Source organism: Bos indicus, chromosome 1 (assembly GCF_029378745.1).
Source record: "Bos indicus isolate NIAB-ARS_2022 breed Sahiwal x Tharparkar chromosome 1, NIAB-ARS_B.indTharparkar_mat_pri_1.0, whole genome shotgun sequence".
NCBI lineage: Eukaryota > Metazoa > Chordata > Mammalia > Artiodactyla > Bovidae > Bos > Bos indicus.
The window spans coordinates 66418731-66438302 of NC_091760.1; the positions used below are offsets into that span (position 1 = coordinate 66418731).

The 19572-nt window shown below is 34.5% G+C and overlaps 1 protein-coding gene across 4 annotated transcripts in view; it reads left to right on the forward strand.

Moving 5' to 3' along the window:
• Positions 1-19572, forward strand: part of STXBP5L (syntaxin binding protein 5L) — a 321677-nt gene that overhangs the window by 185256 nt on the left and 116849 nt on the right. For all 4 annotated transcript variants that reach the window (XM_070788639.1, XM_070788654.1, XM_070788646.1 and 1 more), the window contains exons 13-18: positions 625-772; positions 1900-1967; positions 6790-6830; positions 12455-12672; positions 14416-14585; positions 15273-15398. In XM_070788639.1, the coding sequence (XP_070644740.1) occupies positions 625-772; positions 1900-1967; positions 6790-6830; positions 12455-12672; positions 14416-14585; positions 15273-15398 (771 nt within the window). The remainder of the gene's footprint in view (positions 1-624; positions 773-1899; positions 1968-6789; positions 6831-12454; positions 12673-14415; positions 14586-15272; positions 15399-19572) is intronic.

The following is a 19572-nucleotide window of genomic DNA, read 5'->3' on the forward strand; positions in this document are numbered from 1 at the left end:
CCTTTTTAAAATGGTAATTGGCTTGAGGATATAAAACTTACTACACCCATATGTCTGCATGCCCACTTTGCTTTCTGATTTACATAGGAAATGACCTTAAACATGTATAATCACACATGTACCTACATAGTACACACATCTTTCAATTACTCCCTATAAAAGTACAAAATGAAAATACCTACCTATGTATTATGTGCCTTGGAAAGCATGTAAAATTTACTGATATTTTAATACTGTTATAAACATATAGATAAAACTATACATAAATAAAGTACCTAGTTGATACATTTTAATAAACTAAGTCAACTTTCTGCATCTTTTCAATTTAATATAATTTAGCTTATGTATATTAGAAAGTAATATTGCTGTGGAATTTTGGAATTACAAGAAAGAAAATGAGTTTATTCAAGTAAAATTCTACCAGTATTAATAGTACATTTTATAGATATATTTTTTTAAAGAGAATTCTTGTTCAGGTGATAATTGTTTATAATGCTTAAAAAATTATGTGAAATGTATAATCAATATTTAGAAGGTTTTAGGATTTGTTTATAAAAGTTATTTCATTTTTATATCAAATTTTATATTACAAAATGATACTAATATATTATCTTTGTCTATTAGCTTTCCAATCTTTGAAAATCCATATCCCATGGACATTCATGAATCACCAGTTACGTGCACAGCGTACTTTGCTGACTGCCCACCAGATTTGATTCTAGTGCTCTACTCTATAGGAGTCAAGCATAAAAAACAAGGATACAGTAATAAGGTAAAAGCAACAATTAGAAAAATATTTTCCTGTATTCATATCCATATCATATGATCATACTTTTTATTTTTTTTTTCCTATGGAACGTCAGAAAATGACTTGAACTCAATTTTTTTCAAGTCATAAGCTTGTACACTAAAAAAGACAATTTCTGAAAGCCAAATTATCTAAATGCTACATAGCTTTAAGTCTACAATAATATAAATTTTTTATATATTAAGTATACAATTATATACTAAGATATAATTACCTATCATGTATATTTAGTATGTGTGTACTGAGTCACTTCAGTCTTGTCCAACTCTTTGTAACTCTATGGACTGTAGCCTGCCAGGCTCCTCTGTCTATGGGGATTCCCCAGGCAAGAATACTGGAGTGGGTTGCCATTCCCTTCTCCAGGGGATCTTCCTGACCCAGGGATCAAACCCGTGTCTCATGCAGCTCCTGCCTTGCAGGCGAATTCTTTACCACTGAGCTACCAGGGAAGCCTATACTAAGTGAATGTTTAAACTAACATATGTTTGAGTAATAGGATGTTACTTTAGATTATTTTAGGTGAAAGACTATAGTTTTAAGAAATTCAAGTCAAATCTCTCTAGTTATTATTAATCAGTGGTTACTAAGACATAATTATCAAAAGTCATTTGTTAAATAACTTCCTAGAATTCCATTTTGTTATGTTTAACTACAGGTTTGCAATGCCTACAATTTTAATAGACTCCCCATTATAATTTTGTTATTTGCAGAGGACTGTTCAGATGGACAACTCCAGGGGACACAGTTTACATACTGCTTTGTATTAAATGGCACCACAACAGTTTGGGAGTACATAGACTATATGGAAAATGTAGCAACACTGTATTTGTATGGTTAAAAATGCTTCTTTGCATTTTTAGATGAATGGTAATATTTATTAAAATCTATGTTTTTAAAGGATATTAAGTTATGCACTTGGAATTATTCAATGAAAGAATTAAAAGATAGCTACAAATTTCATTCTTCATTACTTAACAGCTATTTTAAGTGAAACTTTTACTCTTCTTTTAAAATATTTTTATTTTGAATTTCCCAGTCATTTAAATTAAAAAAATTAAAGCTTATGATTTCTTCCTGTGTAATCTATTTAGGAGTGGCCAATCAGTGGAGGAGCTTGGAACCTTGGCACACAAACATATCCAGAAATCATTATTACTGGGTAAGTGGTTGTGATTTATGAGTTTATCAATTTATCATCAAAAATATTTCATTGAATATTCACACTTTTCCATAATTGTGCTCTAGTAATGCTGACAGTTTAAATAAAAATATAAGACACAGCTTCTGTCCAAAGATTATAACCTTTATAGAAGAGTCAAACCATTGAAAAACATAGATATACAACAATAAATAAGTATAGATTATAAGACTAGAGGAAGGTCAGATAGAAAAATCATGAAAAATTAGTGAAGAATTTCTGAAGAATTCATAGACTTATTAGCCTTGGAAAGGTCCTTATCAGTATCTCTTGACTCCTTCCAAATCTAGGAATCACTGCTCTGTATCCCCATTAGGTGGTTATTCAAAACTTATAGCACCAGAAATCTTATTACTTCTGATAGCAGTCTACTTCATGCTCTAATATTAGGAATAAAAATAGAAACATAGCAACACACAAGATAAGATTTAAAAGATAATAAGGGACTCTGTGGATAGAGAATAGATTTAATTTTCCCTATTCTTCCCACTAAGTACAACTAAACCCCCTGGATATTATGTGTTTAAAAACATAATATGATTGAAAAAGATGAAGAGAAGTCACACTGGTTAGGGCCCCAAAGACCCAAGGAATGACATGGAGGTGAGTTTCCTGGCTTTTGTTTTTGTCTCATATATCCAAGAATTGGAACTGAAAAAGCTTGCAACCTGGAACTTCCAGTGGGCACAAACCTGAAAGGCCCAACAAAAGCTAGCTCTCTCTAGCTAAAAGATGAGGAAAGGGGCTGCCTATCAAGACAGAAGATTTTTAGAAAATAATCTTTTTACTGCAGCTAACCACCACAGGAAAAAACTGTGGCCCCACCCCAATCCATTTTATCTAAGATTGAATAGGGAGCCTGGACTTCCACCTTCATCAGGCCACAACAGTGTACCTCAACTTACCCCAGTTCGGTCTCTGAGACTGAGCATAAGTCTGAGTAGGGAGCTGGGACTTTTAACTCTGCTGAGTGGTAATGAAACTCATCACCTGTGGTGACAGAGATCATATGGGGAGACAGAAGCCCCAGCACTGCCCAGCAGTAATGAGGAGCCATATACCCTCCTCTTTTTGTGTCAGTGGAAGTCCACTGGGAAAGGAGAAAAGAACAGGGCTGAAACAGTTCATAAGAAAATAATGATGAAAACTTCTCAAATTTGGGAAGAGACATGAACCGAGAGATTGCAGTAGGTGGGTGAGTCACAAGAAGTCTACAAGATACATGATAGTCAAAATACTGAAAACTAAATTACAAGGGGAAAAAATCATTAAAACAGCAAAACAGAAATGACACTTTTACCAACAGGGCAAAATTAATTTGAATGAAGGCAGATTTCCCACTAGAAAACATGGAGACCAGAGGAAACCTGCATCTTTCAAGTGCAGAAAGAAAAGAACTGGAAACTTAGAGTCTTATGCCCAGCAAAAATATCTTCTAGAAATTAGAAATTGATACATTCTAAGATGAAGGAAACTAAGAATTTGTCTGTATCAGACCTATCAAAAAGAATCCCAAAAGGAAGCTCTCTAAACAGAAAGCAAATGATAAATGAAGGAACCTTGGATTATGAGGAAGGAAGCCCACAGTAAGTAAAAATCTGGGCAAATACAATAGGCTTTCTTGCTTTTGAGTTTTTAAAATTATATTTGATGATTGAAGAAAATATTATGGTTACATTGTTTGATGTGGTTCTGCATATGTACAGAGGATATATTTAAGGCAATTATAAATGGGCAAGGGTAAATTGGTATAAAGAAAGATAAAAGTTTTTATGTGCTAAGTTGCTTCCGTCATGTCCACCTGTGTGTGACCCTATGGACTGTAGCCTGCCAGGCTCCTCTGTCCATGGGATTCTCCAGGCATGAATACTGGAGTAGGTTGCCATGCCTTCCTCCAGGGGATCTTCCCAACCCAGGGATCGAACCTGCATCTCTTACATCTCCTGCCTTCACAGGCAGGTTCTTTACCAGTAGCACCCCTACCTACCTTAAAATGGTAGTATGATAACATCAGTAGACTATGATAAGTTAAATGAATATACAGTGCAGTACCTAATGCAACCCTGTTTGTTTTTTTTTTTTAAAAACTGGGCTAATAGATATACTCAAAACATTACTGACTCATAAAAATTGATGTACTAAAATAATTCAAATAGCCCATAGGAAAGAAGGTGAAAAAACAGTGAAAATAAAAGAGGAAAAAACAAAAGAAAAAAATATTGAACTTTTAAGGCTTAAATGTAAATGGTCTAAATACATTAGTTCAAATGCATTGATTGGCAGAGTGGATTAAAAAATATAACCAAACTGTATGCCATTAACAATACACTCACTTCAAATATAATAATATCACCAGGTTAAGAGAAAAAGGACAGAAAAATACTTCATAAAAGAGTCAGTGGAGAGTGACATCAGCAAGAAGTCAAAATAAGTAACCCCAGACCTTGTTCTCCCACAGACATACAGATTTAACAACAATATATGGTCTAAAACCCTTTATGAAAACTCTAGAAAGCAGTTAGAAAATCATAGTACCCCAGGGGAGCTCAAAGCCAGGAACAGCCACTCTGAAATGGGTGAGAATAATCATTGTATTTTAGCTGTGTCAGCTCCCCCCACAAATTGGCACAGCTCATGTTCAAGGAGGAATCTTAATGAATAAAAAGGGTTGTGGAATAGCCTGTGTATCCAGTGTTCCTGCTTTTCAAGGGACTTCCAAAGAGACTATTTTTTATCTCCCCTCAGTCAGAATACTGATGGAATCTGGATGCCTGGGTATCCACAGAAAACAAGAGAGAGCTCAGTGGCTTGTTGAAATGCCAAGAAACTTGCAGTACTACAGACATAATAGATGGAGCAAGAGAGTGCAAGCTCCTGAAAAAGAAACCAGCAAACCTCTATAGTTTGGAAATTATACACACAATCCCAGAGAAGATGCATCCCTACTGAAGTTTTGAGAGACCCCAAAGAGCTTGGTGAAGGTCTTCCCCTGTATAAAGCCAGTTGATAACAAGTGGCTGTATTTTCAAATGCTAAATTCACAACATAAAATAACAAGGCACATAAAAAAATAGGCAAACACAGCCCAATCAAAGGAACAAAAAACATGTCTAGAAACTGACCCTAAAGAATTTGATATCTGTGATTACATGACAATTCAAAATAACTGTCTCAAAGAAACTCAATGCATGACCAGAGAACACAGGCAGACATCTAAACAAAATAATGAAAATGATGCATGAGTGAAATTAAAATATTAACAGAGAGAGAGAAACTATTAAAAGAACCAGAAATAAAGTTTTAAGTGAAAGAATATAATGACTGAATTGAAGATTTTACTGAAGGGGATCAATAGCAGATTTAATCAGAAGAAAGAACCAGCAAACTTGAAGACAGACAATAAGAAATACTGAGTGAGAGGGATAAAGTTAAAAGAATGGGACAGAGGAATTATTTGAAAAACCGTTGGCTAAAAACTTCTCAAATCTGAGGAAGTAAATGGACTTCCATATTCATTGGATATGTATCAGAATACTCTAGTGAGGATGAACGCAAGGTGGACAACACTGAGACATTATAAACAAATTGACAAAGACAGTCTTAAAAGCAGCAACAGAAAAGCTACTCATTATGTGTACAAAAACTTACATGAGATTATCATTGGATTTCTCAGCAGACATATATAGGCTAGAAGGGAGTAGGATGATATATTTAAAGTGCATTAAGAATAAAAGAAAAAACAGCCATGAACACTGTATCTGGGAAATTGTACTTCAAAAATGAAGGAGAAATAAAGGCCTTCCAAGATAAACAGAGGGCTTCCTTGATAGCTTAGTTGGTAAAGAATCTACCTGCAATGCAGGAGACCCTGGTTCAATTCCTGGGTCAGGAAGCTACCTTGGAGAAGGGAAAGGCTACCCACTCCAGTATTCTGGCCTGGAGAATTCCATGGACTGTATAGTCTATGGGGTCACAAAGAGTCAGACACGACTGAGCAACTTTCACTTTCACTAAGATAAACAAGAACTGAAACCATTTATTAGCAGTACACTTGCTTCACAAGGATTGCTAAAGGGAGTCCTTTGAGTTGAATGAATGTTAGACAACAAAATGAAAGCATATGAAAATATAAAGCTCTCTGGTAAAAGTAAATACATAGACAAAAACAGAATCCTGTAACACTGTAGTGGTGGTGAATCACTTTAAATTCAGGTGCTTTTTCTTTGTTTATTGAGATGATAATGGTTTTCCTTTTTCAATCTGACAGTATAAAGAAATATATATGGTGATTGATTTTTAAGAATGTTTAACTGGCATCGCATTTCTGGGATAAACCACACTTAGTTTTATGATATATTATCCTTATGCTTTTTAAATTAGATTTGCTAATATTTTGTTGACAGGTTTGTTTTTTTTTTTTTTCTTACATCTATGCTCAAGGGGTATTGGTCTGTCATTTTAATTTCTTGCCATACTTCTCCCTGGCTTTGGTGTCAGGATACACCTGACCTCATGAAATGCATTGGGAAGTATTCTGTACTCTGTGGCTCAGTGGTAAAGAATCCACATGCAATGCAGGAGACCTGAATGTGATCCGTGGGTCTAGAAGATTCCCTGGAGAAGGGATAGGCTATCCACACCAGTATTCTTGCTTGGAGAATCCCATGGACAGAGGCAGGCTACAGTCCATGGGGTCACTAATAGTAATTCAAGTTTTTATACAGTTTGAACAATTATGATTTTTTAATTGACCATACTTAATGCTAATTTATTTCTTATCTAGGCATGCAGATGGATCAATCAAGTTTTGGGATGCATCTGCAAGTAAGTTTTTCCTTCTATTATAGAAAAAAACTTGGTTAGTATTTACTCATAGCCATTTACCACTTTTTAGTTTGGACAGTTAACTTTTTAGATACATATTTAGCATACACATATGGTTGTGTTACCAAAATGCATTTCCTGTAATACTAAATCAGTTTAAAGTATTATTTCCACTTTACTTTTTTCCTATGATATAGGAAAGAACTGAAATCACTCTTTATTAGCAACCTATTATATTTATAAGAGGTAAGGTACACTGAAAAAATGTACCTAATTATTCATATGTCCGAGTAACTCTGCCCAAGGAATTTCCTTCACTTCTTCACGCTGTGGTCTTGGAAAAGTGCTTTCATCCTACTAGTCTTTTTTTTTCCTTTGCTGCTTGTCTACCAAGTGCCTGAGAATCAAAGGAAATAATTTGATAAATGTAAATTTTCTTTTGAAATCTTGAGAATTACATAATTTAAGGATAGAAAGTAATCTGTTCAACATTGAAGGACGTGCAAAAATATTTAAGACTTGACTATACCCATAACATACCCTTCAGAACATTTATAGGGCAAACAATATGGTAAGAACTCTAAATGTAGTACAACCCAAGTTCTGTTTGATATTGGAAACGGGAGATTTATTTGAACCAGGTAGATTCAGGAAGGTATTTTGATGGGGTAACATTTAGTGTGAATTTTGGAAGATAAGATTTTGATAGGACTAGGAGGAAAGAATAAGTGAGTAATGTCTCTTAACTTTGTGAGATGAGTAATCATCAAGATGGAGGTAACTTTTCGGAAATAAGAATACAGGAGAGTTTTGGAGGTTTGGGTTTTGTTGGAACACCAGGAAATTCAAGTAAAAATGTCCATCAGTTAGGAAGAACAGTCAAAAATGGTATGTAATGAAGAAGCAGCATTAAAGTGATACCTTAAGCTATAGAAGTAAACTGAGAAAGACTGTGATAAACAGAAAAGCAGAGGGAAGAAAGTTGAATATTAATGACAGTCTTAGTCTGCAAGCTAGAGTCCTTTAGCAGTGGAACAAAACAATCAGCAAAGGAAAATTATTGAAAGATTTAAAACCATGAATTCTGAGGCCTCTTTCTGACCTCACAATAAAGAACAGTTTCAAGGAGAAATTCCAAAGGATGACAGATTTTTTATTTTGATGAACCTTTTCATGTAAATCTGAGTTTGTTCCATGAACACAATTAATTGCACAGTGATATCTTTGCTCATTTCATACCACCTCAAAGTTACTCATCTTTTAAAATGTGAGAAGACAATTTAACACTCTAATGACTTAAGTGCATGCCACCCTAAACGCATACATGATAATATTTTAGGAAGTTAATTTCTAAATAAAGTATTTTTATTACACTCAGAACATATGTTGCAAAAGTTTGCAACATGTTTAATATTTTTACTGTAATCCATTATAACAGCATATCTTCAAACCAGTGGATGTTATTGGAGAAATATCAGTTAGTTTGCCAATTTTGTGGGATAGGGTCCAGTACAGGAAATGAAGTTATATTTAATTTGAATAGATATGTGTTCTGTTGACCCTTGAACAACATGGGAGTCAGTCAGATTGGTTATACCAACCCTCTACACAGTCAACCCTCTACCCATAACTTACAGCTGGGGCATAATTTATAGTTGGCTCTCACATACAGTGTTCCTCTGTATCTGTGATTCAGTCATCCTCAGATTGTGTAGTACTGTACTATTTACTACTGAAAATAATATGAGAATAACTGGACCCATGCATTTCAAACCTGTATTGTTCAAAGATCAGCTGTATTCATCTTCAGTTGCTGAGTAAGCAAGGAGAGATAAGAAAGCCTTCCTCAGTGATCAATGCAAAGAAATAGAGGAAAATGATAGAATGGGAAAGACTAGAGATCTCTTCAAGAAAATTAGAGATACCAAGGGAACATTCCATGCAAAGATGGGCACAATTAATGACAAAAATGATATGGACCTAACAAAAGCAGAAGATATTAAGAAGAGGTGGCAAGAATACACAGAAGAACTATACAAAAAAGATCTTTATGACCCAGACAACCATGATGATGTGATCTAGTTCACTCACCTAGAACCAGACATTCTGGAGTGAGAAGTCAAGTCGGCTTTATGAAGCATCACTACGAATAAAGCAGATGGAGATAATGGAATTCCAATTGAGCTATTTCAAACCCTAAAGATGATGCTGTGAAAATGCTGCACTCAATATGCCAGCAAATTTAGAAAACTCAGCAGTGGCCGCAGGACTGGAAAAGGTCAGTTTTCATTCCAATCCTAAAGAAAGGCAATGCCAAAGAATGTTCAAACTATGGCACAATTGCACTCATTTTACACACTAGCAAAGTAATACTCAAAATTCTCCAAGTCAGGCTTCAACACTAAGTGAACCGTGAACTCCCAGATGTTCAAGCTGGATTTAAAAAAGGCAGAGGAACCAGAGATCAAATTGCCAACATCTGTTGGAGCATAGAAAAAGCACGAGAACTGCAGAGAAACATCTACTTCTGTCTTACTGACTACGCTGAAGCCTTTGACTGTGTGGATCACAACAAACTGTGGGAAACTCTTCAAGAGATGGGGATACCAGATCACCTTACCTGCCTCCTGAGAAATCTGTATGCAGGTCAAGAAGCATCAGTTAGAACTGGACATGCAACAACAGACTGGTTCCAAATTGGGAAAGCAGTACAAAGGCTGTATATTGTCACCATGCTTATTTAACTTATATACAGAGTGCATCACACAAAATGCCGGGTTGGATGAAGCATAAGCTGGAATAAAGATTGTGAGCGAAATATCAATAACCTCAGATATACAGATGATACCACCCTTATGAGAGAAAATGAAGAGAAACTAAGTGAAAGAGGAAAGTGATGATGAAAGTGAAAGAGAAAAGTGAAAAAACTAGCTTAAAACTCAACATTCAAAAAACCGGTCCATCGCTTCATGGCAAATAGATGGGGAAACAATGGAAACAGTGACAGACTTTATTTTCTTGGGCTCCAAGTCACTGCAGATGGTGACTATAGCCATGAAATTAAAAGACACTTGCTCCTTGGAAGAAAAGCTATGACAAAACTAGATAGTATATTAAACAGCAGAGACATTGCTGACAAAGGTCCGTCTAGTCAAAGCTATGGTTTTTCTAGTAGTTATATGTGGATGTGAGAGTGGAACTATAAAAAGTATGAATGCCAAAGAATTGATGCTTTTGAACTGTGGTGTTGGAGAAGACTCTTGAGAGTCCCTTGGACAGCAAGGAGATCAATCAATCCTAAAGGAAATCAATCCTTAATATTCACTGGAAGGACTGATACTGAAGCTCCAATACTTTGGCCACCTGATTCTAAGAGCTGACTCATTAGAAAAGACCCTGTTGCTGGGAAAGATTGAAGGCAGGAGAAGAAGGAGACGACAGAGAGACGAGATGGTTGGATGGCATGCCGACTCAATGGATATGAGTTTGAGCCAGCTCCAGGAGATGGTAAGGGACAGGGAGGCCTGCCGTGGGGTCGCAAAGAGTTGGACATGACTGACTGACTGAACACAGCAAATTACCACAAGTTAGCAGTTTAAAACAATACCCATAAATTGCTTCACAGTTTCTGTGTCATGAATCTGGGTCAGGTTATTTGGGTTCTTTGCTCACGTCTAAGAGACTACAGTTGAGGTGTTGGCTAGTCTGCAGCTCAGAGTTCTCTTCTAAGCTCATGTAATTGTTGGCAGCATTCATTTTCTTGCAGCTTTAAAACTCATGTGATTTGTTTCTTCAAAGGAATGTGTCTCTAACTTCAGTCCCTCTTTTAAAGGGCTCACCAGATTCTGTTGGGGCTACTAAGGATAATCTCTGTTGGTTAACTCAAAGTCAAATAATTATGTCTGTAGTATTCTTTATTATTTCCATGTCATATCAAGCTAACAGAAAAATCACAAAAATGTACTATGAAGTGTTATATAGCCTTCAGCAAGATTACCCAAATTTCAGTGTATACATGTGTTCCCTTCACCCACCCTTCTACCATATGCATGCTCTCAATCTAGCACTTGCTCGCACCCTTTCTCTTTTGCCTCCATTTTCTTACACACATACACACACAAACATATACATGTACATAGCTTTTTGTAACCATTTGAGAGCAAGCTACAAATATGATGTTCTTCTTAACAGTACATGCTCCCCTAAATACTTCAGTGTGTATTTCTTACAAACAAGGGCACTGTTTTATGAAATGAAATTATAGTTATCAAAATCAGGAGTTTAATATTAATATAATACTATTATCTAACTTCCAGATCTTACTCAGTTTAGCCAATTGTTCCAATAATATCTCATTTAGTAAAAGAAAATTGCAAAACTAATTATATAAAGTTTAAAAATAAAATAAAATTTAAAAAAATAATTAAAAAAATAAATAAAAGGAATCTAAAAGACTAAAAAAAAAAAAAGAAAATCTCAGATTATTTGTTGGATTTTAGTAGTCTAGAGTTTTCTTTAGTCTGGCATGGTTACTAAGTATTTCATGATTGGCATTTTTAGTTCAGGCCAGTTCTTTTGTATAATCTCTTTCATTTTGAATCTGACTAATGTTTCTCATGATTGTTTCAGATTGTGCACTTTTGGCAGGAACTCCCAGATTTTTAGAAATTTTCTCAAGAATCCTTTTTAAGATCAGAGATCTTAATATTGTGGATCTATCATCCAGTTCTAAAATGGAGATATATTCCTCCAAATAAATATTCCTGAAAACAATTCACAGACCAGACTTTTTAGAAATTATAACTGACTGTTTCCTAACACAGAGCCACTCAGAAATGACCTTTCTAAAATAATCTAGATCATTCTCAATATTGCTAACTGGTAAATTACAAGTATTTCACATCTGAAGGAATGTCTAAAAATTTGTTGAGAGGAATAAACTCTTGAGTAGCATCATCCAACAATCAAAAGGGAAAACAGTGATAAAAAGAAGTATGGAAAGAGTAACAAGGAAACTTACATTACCATATGTAAAATAGATCGCCAAGGGGAGTTTGCTGTATGGCTCAGGAAACTCAACCAGGGGCTCTGTATCAACCTAGAGGGGTGGGATGGGGAGGGAGACGGGAGGGAAGTTCAAAAGGGAGGGGATATATGTATACCAATGGCTGATTCATGTTAAGGTTTGATAGAAAAGAACAAAATTCTGCAAAGCAATTATACTTCAATTAAAATTTTTTTAAGAAAGGACTTCTCAATCTTGGGAAAGAAGTAGATTCAGTAGTTTCAGTATAAACTTCCTGAGCTCAAGTATTTTATCAACAAACAAGATAGAAATACTTCACGGGACTTTTCTGAGGAACACATGAGACAATGCACATAAAGTCCTACATGCTCTTTGGTATACAATATATGTTCGGTAAATGTTTATTTTTTTCCCTATAGTCTTTCTCCAGCTAAACAGTACTGATATGAGAGCATAACTGAATAATTCCTCGTTAAAATGTAGTTAATTTTGTTTACTTGGATTTTAATTTTTGTGATGTAACATATATTGAAAAGGCTTCAACAAATGAAAGAATTAAGTGCAAATTAGAAGATAACTATGATTCAATATCTTATAGTAACTCTGCAGATGCTATACAAGCTAAAAACTTCAAAAGTGTTTGAAAAACAGAAGGTAGGAGAAGGAAAACAAACATGTGAGATTGTAGAGGAAGACCCATATGCCATTCAGATGATCTACTGGTGTCCAGAGAGCAGAATATTCTGTGTATCAGGAGTCTCTGCATATGTCATAATTTATAAATTCAGCAGACATGAAATTACAACAGAAATAGTGGTAAGTCATTTAAAAATTAACTTTTACACTTCAAGTTATTAAAAGAAAACAATTATCATAGATTCTGACTAGTGCTTGGTATGGTTTTAAGCCATCAAGAGTACAGTATTTGGTCAGTTTTCCAATTCATAGAATTTGTAATTGTTTTTGTTACTATGTTAAAAAATAATTTGGTTTAAAATGACAAAATTGGCTATCAAAATTTAGTATTATTAAATAGGATAGACTATGCCTATAGGTTTTATATAGACAGTCATTGATTTATTTTATGTATAAATGTCAAATTAATGCAAGTTTTATTCTATATCTTTGTTAAATTTTTTAGGTTGTCCTTTTTGTCAATTAACTGCCATAAATGACTATCAACTGCAGTAAGATTACTTTGATCTTTTAAATAGCAACATTTTTTATAGGGTGGAAATAATTATGGGGCTGCTTTACCTCATATTAATTTTTAAACATAATGAAATAGTTTAATTATTCAAAATAATGATGCTCTTAAGGGATAGGTTAAATCTAAATAAAGGCACCTGTGTATAATGGGTCTTTTCTACCCACTCCATTTTATCAGAAAATAAAGATTTTCTATTAAAGGCCTAAATATAACTGCTTTTACCTTAGGGAATAAAATTAAACATGGCTCTTAGAGTATAGTAGTTCAATCCCAGACATTGGAGTCAGATAAGCCTAGCTTTTAATTCTGGCTTTACCAGTGAATACCTGTGTGACTAAACAGTCACAAGACCCCATTAGTCAGTAGTATAGTCTGGGTAAAGACTCAGCTTCATCACTCATATAATTTCCTATATAAATAAAATAGAAAAATAGAAAGTAGTGATAAACTAGAAATTGTAATGCCATTTTCATAGGGTTTTGTGATATTATGTAGTCATTAACAGAGTATCTAAGTGTAGTATGCACTTGATAATTGTTATTGCCACCAGAGGATTTAAGTGTTAAGATAATTATGAAAATAATTTGGATAATATTGCTGTATTCAGTACTCCATAATTTTATTTTTCGTAAGCAATTGTTTTCAATGTCAAAAATGCTTATTTTTACAATGAAAGACAATGTTTGTGTTATAAAATTGATTTTTTTGAAGCACTGAATGTAGTCAAAATTTTTAAACATTCTTGGCTTTAAAGAAAGGGTTTTGGATTACCTTTTTATTCCAATTTAAATTATATTTTTCTCATTAAGCAATTCTGACCAAGCTAATGAAATTATATAAGAACTAAACTAATAAAATATGCAGTTTATTTTGGAAAATTATACTGAATTCATTCAAAGTCAAGATTGAATGAATTTTTTAAAGCTAAAAAGTTTTGTACAAATAACAATTTTTAAGGGTGTTGTGTGTATGTAAATACACATTCACATCCAATTTAGTTTCTTTCATTGGACTAACCAGACCAATTTCTCCTTTTATTTTATCATATGTGGAATTGTAATTTATACTTTATCTTAAGGAATATTTATTATATAGAAAATTTATCTCCACCGGTATTTTTCTTATAATTCTAAAGAATTAAACACATTTTACATTTTTTGTGAATGCCATTGAATATTTTATGTAATTTACTATTTAATTCAGTTTAGGGTATCTCTACTATTGAAATTGAACTAGTTAATCTGAACAAATAATAATTACCAAAAAATGCCAGATATTTTAATATGATCATCATTATTATTATTATGACAACCTAGACTAAATCAAAACTTGATTTTTCTTTTTTTAAGTCATTAGAGGTACGACTGCAGTATGATATTGAAGATATTATTACCCCAGAACCAGAAACAAGTCCTCCATTTCCAGATCTTTCATCCCAGCTTCCTTCAAGGAGTCTTTCTGGGAGCACTAACACTGTGGCTAGTGAAGGAGTAACAAAGGACAGTATCCCATGCCTCAAGTAAGAGTTGCTGCCAAATTTTAAAATAACTTTACATGTTAATTGTGTAATTCTTTGAAACTTGCCAAATGAAATATCCTCTTTTATTAAGTGGTTGTCAAGTGGTCTACAGTCCACCAAGAGGTACCTTGGTCTTTTTAAGGACTATCTATGAAAAGAGCCCAGTATTTTTATTCTTCATTAATAATTAATACATTTCCTTCCCTGAAGGACCCTAAAGAAAACACAGCTTTGATAGAGAAGGCTACAGGTGGAGCAAATTTAGAGAGCAAGAACAGGAATTCAGGTTTTGAATATGTTGAACTCAAGTTGGGTTGTAGATTAATGGTCATAGTTCTTATTGTCATGCATTATAACTTACCCATATGTAACAAATATTGTGTAAGAAAAATAATTAAATAATAAAAATAATTTAAAATACTACTATCAGAAGAGAAAAGGAACTCATGAAGTCCAGTGAAGTTCTAGATCTGACTGACTGAAAAGCTACTTCAAGGAAAGGTTAAGAAATCACAAGTGGCTTGGCGTATTTTGAGAAAGCTAGAACATATTGTTTACCTGCATAATGTCCTCAGTGCCTGGTATGGTATATTTCTGTAGGAAGATTATTGTTATGAATTCTGAAAATAAGCATGAGCATATGTATTTGAACTATATATGATGCAATTATTTTTTCTGTTTTTCTAGTGTTAAGACACGACCGGTGCGGATGCCTCCAGGATATCAAGCAGAACTTGTTATTCAGTTGGTGTGGGTGGATGGTGAACCTCCACAGCAGATTACTAGCCTTGCTGTGAGCTCGGCGTATGGAATGTAAGTAGTTAAACATTCTAATTTATATAATTTATCTAATATGTTTGATACATTAAATGTTTCTTTTAAAATACTTAAGTCCTAAAAGTGGAAAGAAACCCTTGCTTAGATTTTTATTAGGTTGAAAATTGTATAAGAAAATAGTAATTTAAACATAAATTGTGGTTAAATGTTCTTTCTTGATGTCAAACTTGCACTAGTATCTCTCTCCACTTTTAGTGTTGGGAGGCTGTTAAGATATTATCACATTCATACATTTTTATTTGTTTTGTGTTTTCTATCCTTTCACTCTTTGTGTTTCATTTTGGATACTTTCTTCTGACTTCTCTTTAAAAGTTCACCAGTTCTTCAGTGGTATCTAATCTAATGGTAGATTCACCCATGGAGTTGAATTTCAGTTCTTTTTTAGCTCTAGATCTTCCACTTGGTTCTTTTTAAAGTTTTCTGTTATCTTCTTAACTTATCACTCTTCTATTTCCTTGAACATGTTGAATATAGTTACTTTAAATGTGTGTGACAGCGGGTGCTCTGTAATAATGTAGAGGGGTGGGATGGGGTTAGAGAGTGGGAGGAGGTTCAAGGGGGAGGAGACATATGTATACCTATGGCTGATTCAAGTTGTTGTATGGCAGAAGCCAATACAACATGGTGAAGCAATTATCCTCCAATTTAAAAAAAATGTGCTTGATAACTAGCTTATCATTTGTCTTGGGTTTGGGTCACATTATACTGTCATCATATAACTTAGGTTTGTCTTTTGGTTTTGTTTTATTGAACATTCTATACCACTATATATGTGTGTGTTTGTGTGTGTAACACACACAACTATTATAGAGATAATTTGAGGTTCTAAATGATGTTTTCATCCTCCAGAAAGTATTATTTATTTCTCTGACTGACTAAGCTATAGATAGTATAGAAAGCTCAGACAGGATAATCCAATCAGACATCCTGTCTTTGACAGTTGGATTGTATTCCATTTAAGCACTAATTTAGTTCTAATTAATTCTTATTCCTAGTTTGTACCCTGCATAAACATTGTACCAAATTCCGTTCCCATCAGCAGTGTTTGAGGATACCTGATTCCCTACAACCTTTCTAACAGCAGTGTATAACCAAATGTCATTTTGTTAAGTAAAAGGAAGTTTATTATTATAATATAAGCACTTTCCTTGTATCTTAAATGAAACCAAACATCTTTTTTTCTCTAGTGACATTTCTGTGTATATTCTTTGTCCATTTTTTTTTGCAGATTTATCATTTTTTTTGTAGATTTGTGAAAAATGTTTACGTAGTAAGGAAGTTAGCTTTCTCTGTGATGAAACCTACAGATATTTTTCCTTGGTTTTGTTTACGATTTTGATTAGGATTTTTATTTCAAGCAAAAATTTTAAAAATATTTAATTAATTCTGTTTTTTTTTTGTTTTTTTTTTCTTTTCTGGCTCTGGGTTTTGTGTCATACTTAAAAAAGCCTTTCTCACTTCAAGATCATGAAGTATACTGTCTTATATATTTTTTGCTTTAATATATTTAAGTCTTTATCCAGAGTTTATTTTGGTATGAGACATGAAATAGGAATTACACTTTATTTCTTACCTGATGACTAGGAGTTATGCCAATACCACTTACTGAATATTTCATCTTTCCCTTCTAATTTGGAATCATCTTTTTTCAAATTAATACATTTATATACCTATATACACACACATGCATTGGGCTTCCCAAGTGGTGCTAGTGGTAAAGAACCCTCCTGACAATGAAGAAGACAAAAGATACACAGGTTCAATTTCTGGGTTGGGAAGATCCCCTGGAGAAGAGCATGGCAACCCACTCCGGTATTCTTGCCTGAAGAATCCCATGGACAGAGGAGCCTGACAGGCTACAGTCCATAGGGTCTCAAAGAGTCAGACACAATTGAAATGACTTAGCACACGTGCATATATATAGCGCTGTTTCTATATATCCAGTCTGCCCCTAAATTAAGTCTCATGAGCTCCAAGAGAACTTGAAGCCAGCTGAAAGGGCAATGACCTGAAAACAATTTTGTGTTCTTAGAGGTTTAGGGGTGTGTGTAAAAGATGTATGTGAATATAGATATTGGGAGTTTGCTCTTGACTGAAAAATCCTTTGATAGGAAAGCTGGCAGGAACAGCCCAGGGATGAGGGGAGGAAAGGAAGGTAGTGTGGGACAGCTATAATGCTTATTGTTTGATATGGCCAGAATATATGCTCATCCTCTAACCCACATGGTTACTATGGAAGATGGCTGAGCTCAAACCATTTTCAGGGTTCCCTATTTGAGAGATTGACCTGCAAAGCAAGGGGATGCCAAAATTAAGAGCTATGAAGGTATATTGCTAGGTTCAGGCAAACTGCTGAAAGCTGTTAGAATAAATAAGTCAGAGAGCATGTTTCCCTTGTTCAGTAACTGGGGGTGGAGGTGACAGTCACTCCAAAGCCTCTAAAGAGCCTATACTTGTAGGCTTTGAGAAAGCTTGGACACCTGCCTCATGAACACTCTCAACTGCCAAAACACTTCAGGCATCCATGTAAATTCCACCAAAGTTTTAAGAAATAAGTAACAACAGTATTTATTTTCTTTCTGAGAACTTGTGAAAGAAAAAGTGGCATACATCTCATCTTATGCGGCCAACATAATGACGTCAAAACTTGAAAAGGGACTGGATCAAGATGGCAGAGTAGAAGGGTTAGAGCTCACCTCACCCCCGGAAACAACTCAAAAATTTACCTACATGTGGAACAAGTCTCATGGAACTGGAGACTGACCAAAGTAGTCCTATACAACAAAGGTGCAAGAAAGATTTCCATATAACTATGTAGGGTGGAAAAAAGTCAAAGGGTTGGGACCTCCACCTTGGGATCTGAAAGGATGAAAAGGTCTGCATGCATAGACACATCCCTTGCGGAGTGAGCAGGTCAAGCCACAGACTGGAAATCCCAGCCCTACATAAAGGAAACAAGCCCTCTTGGCTGCAAGGAGACTGGCTGCCAAAACTAAATCAAGAAGATACATAATTTGAACAGACTGAGCACCAGAAGTGAAGTAGAATCTGTAGTTATAATAATAAAAACAACTCCCTGCAGAAGAAGTTCAGGACGGGATGGCTTTAATAGGGAATTCTAGCAAAATTACAAAGAAGAACTTGTTTCTGTCCTTCTCAAACTGTTCTAAAAAAACTGAAGAGGAAGGAATGCTCCCAAATTCATTCTATGAAGCCACCATCACCCCAATACCAAAACCAGCCAAAAACACTATGAAACCAGAAAGTCATAGGCCAATCTTTTTGATGACTATAGGTGCAAAAATCCTCGACAAACTGTCAGCATACCAAATCCAGCAATACATAAAAAGGATCAAGCACCATGATCAAGTTGAATTCATTCCAGAGTCATAGGATGGTTCAATATACACAACTCAATCTGTACCATATACCACATTAACAAAAGGAAAGACAAAACCCACATGATCATCTCTATACAGAAAAAGCATTTGACAAAATTCAATATTCATCTATGATAAAAACTCTCAAAGTGGTATAGAGGGAATATATGTCAACGACATAAAGCCCATTTATGACAAACCCATAGCCAGCATAATACTTAATGGTGAAAAGCTAAAAGCCTTCCCATTAAATTCAGGGAGAAGACAAGGCTACCCACTCTCACCACTTCTATTCAACATAGGATTGGAAGTCCTAGCCACGGCAATCAGATGAGAAAGAAAAGGTATCCAGGTTGAAAGGGGAGAGTTAAAACTGCCACTATTTGCACTGATATGATACTCTAAGTATACACCCCCAAACTATTAGAACAAATGTATTCAGCAGGGTCATAGGATACAAGATTAATATACAGAAATTTGTTGCATTTGTATACACTAATAATGAAATATCAGAGAAAGTAAAAGAAAAAATTCCCATTTAAAATTGCATTAAAAAATGAAACACCTAAGGACTAAACATAACCAAAGAGGTGAAATACCTAAATGCTGAAAGTATAAAACATTGAGAGAGAAAACTGAAGATGATTCAGAAAAACAGAAAGATACTCTATATTCTTGGATTGGAAGAATTATTTTTAAAATGGTCATACTGCCCAGAACAGTCTACAGATTTAATGCAATCCCTACTAAAATATCTATGATATTCTTCA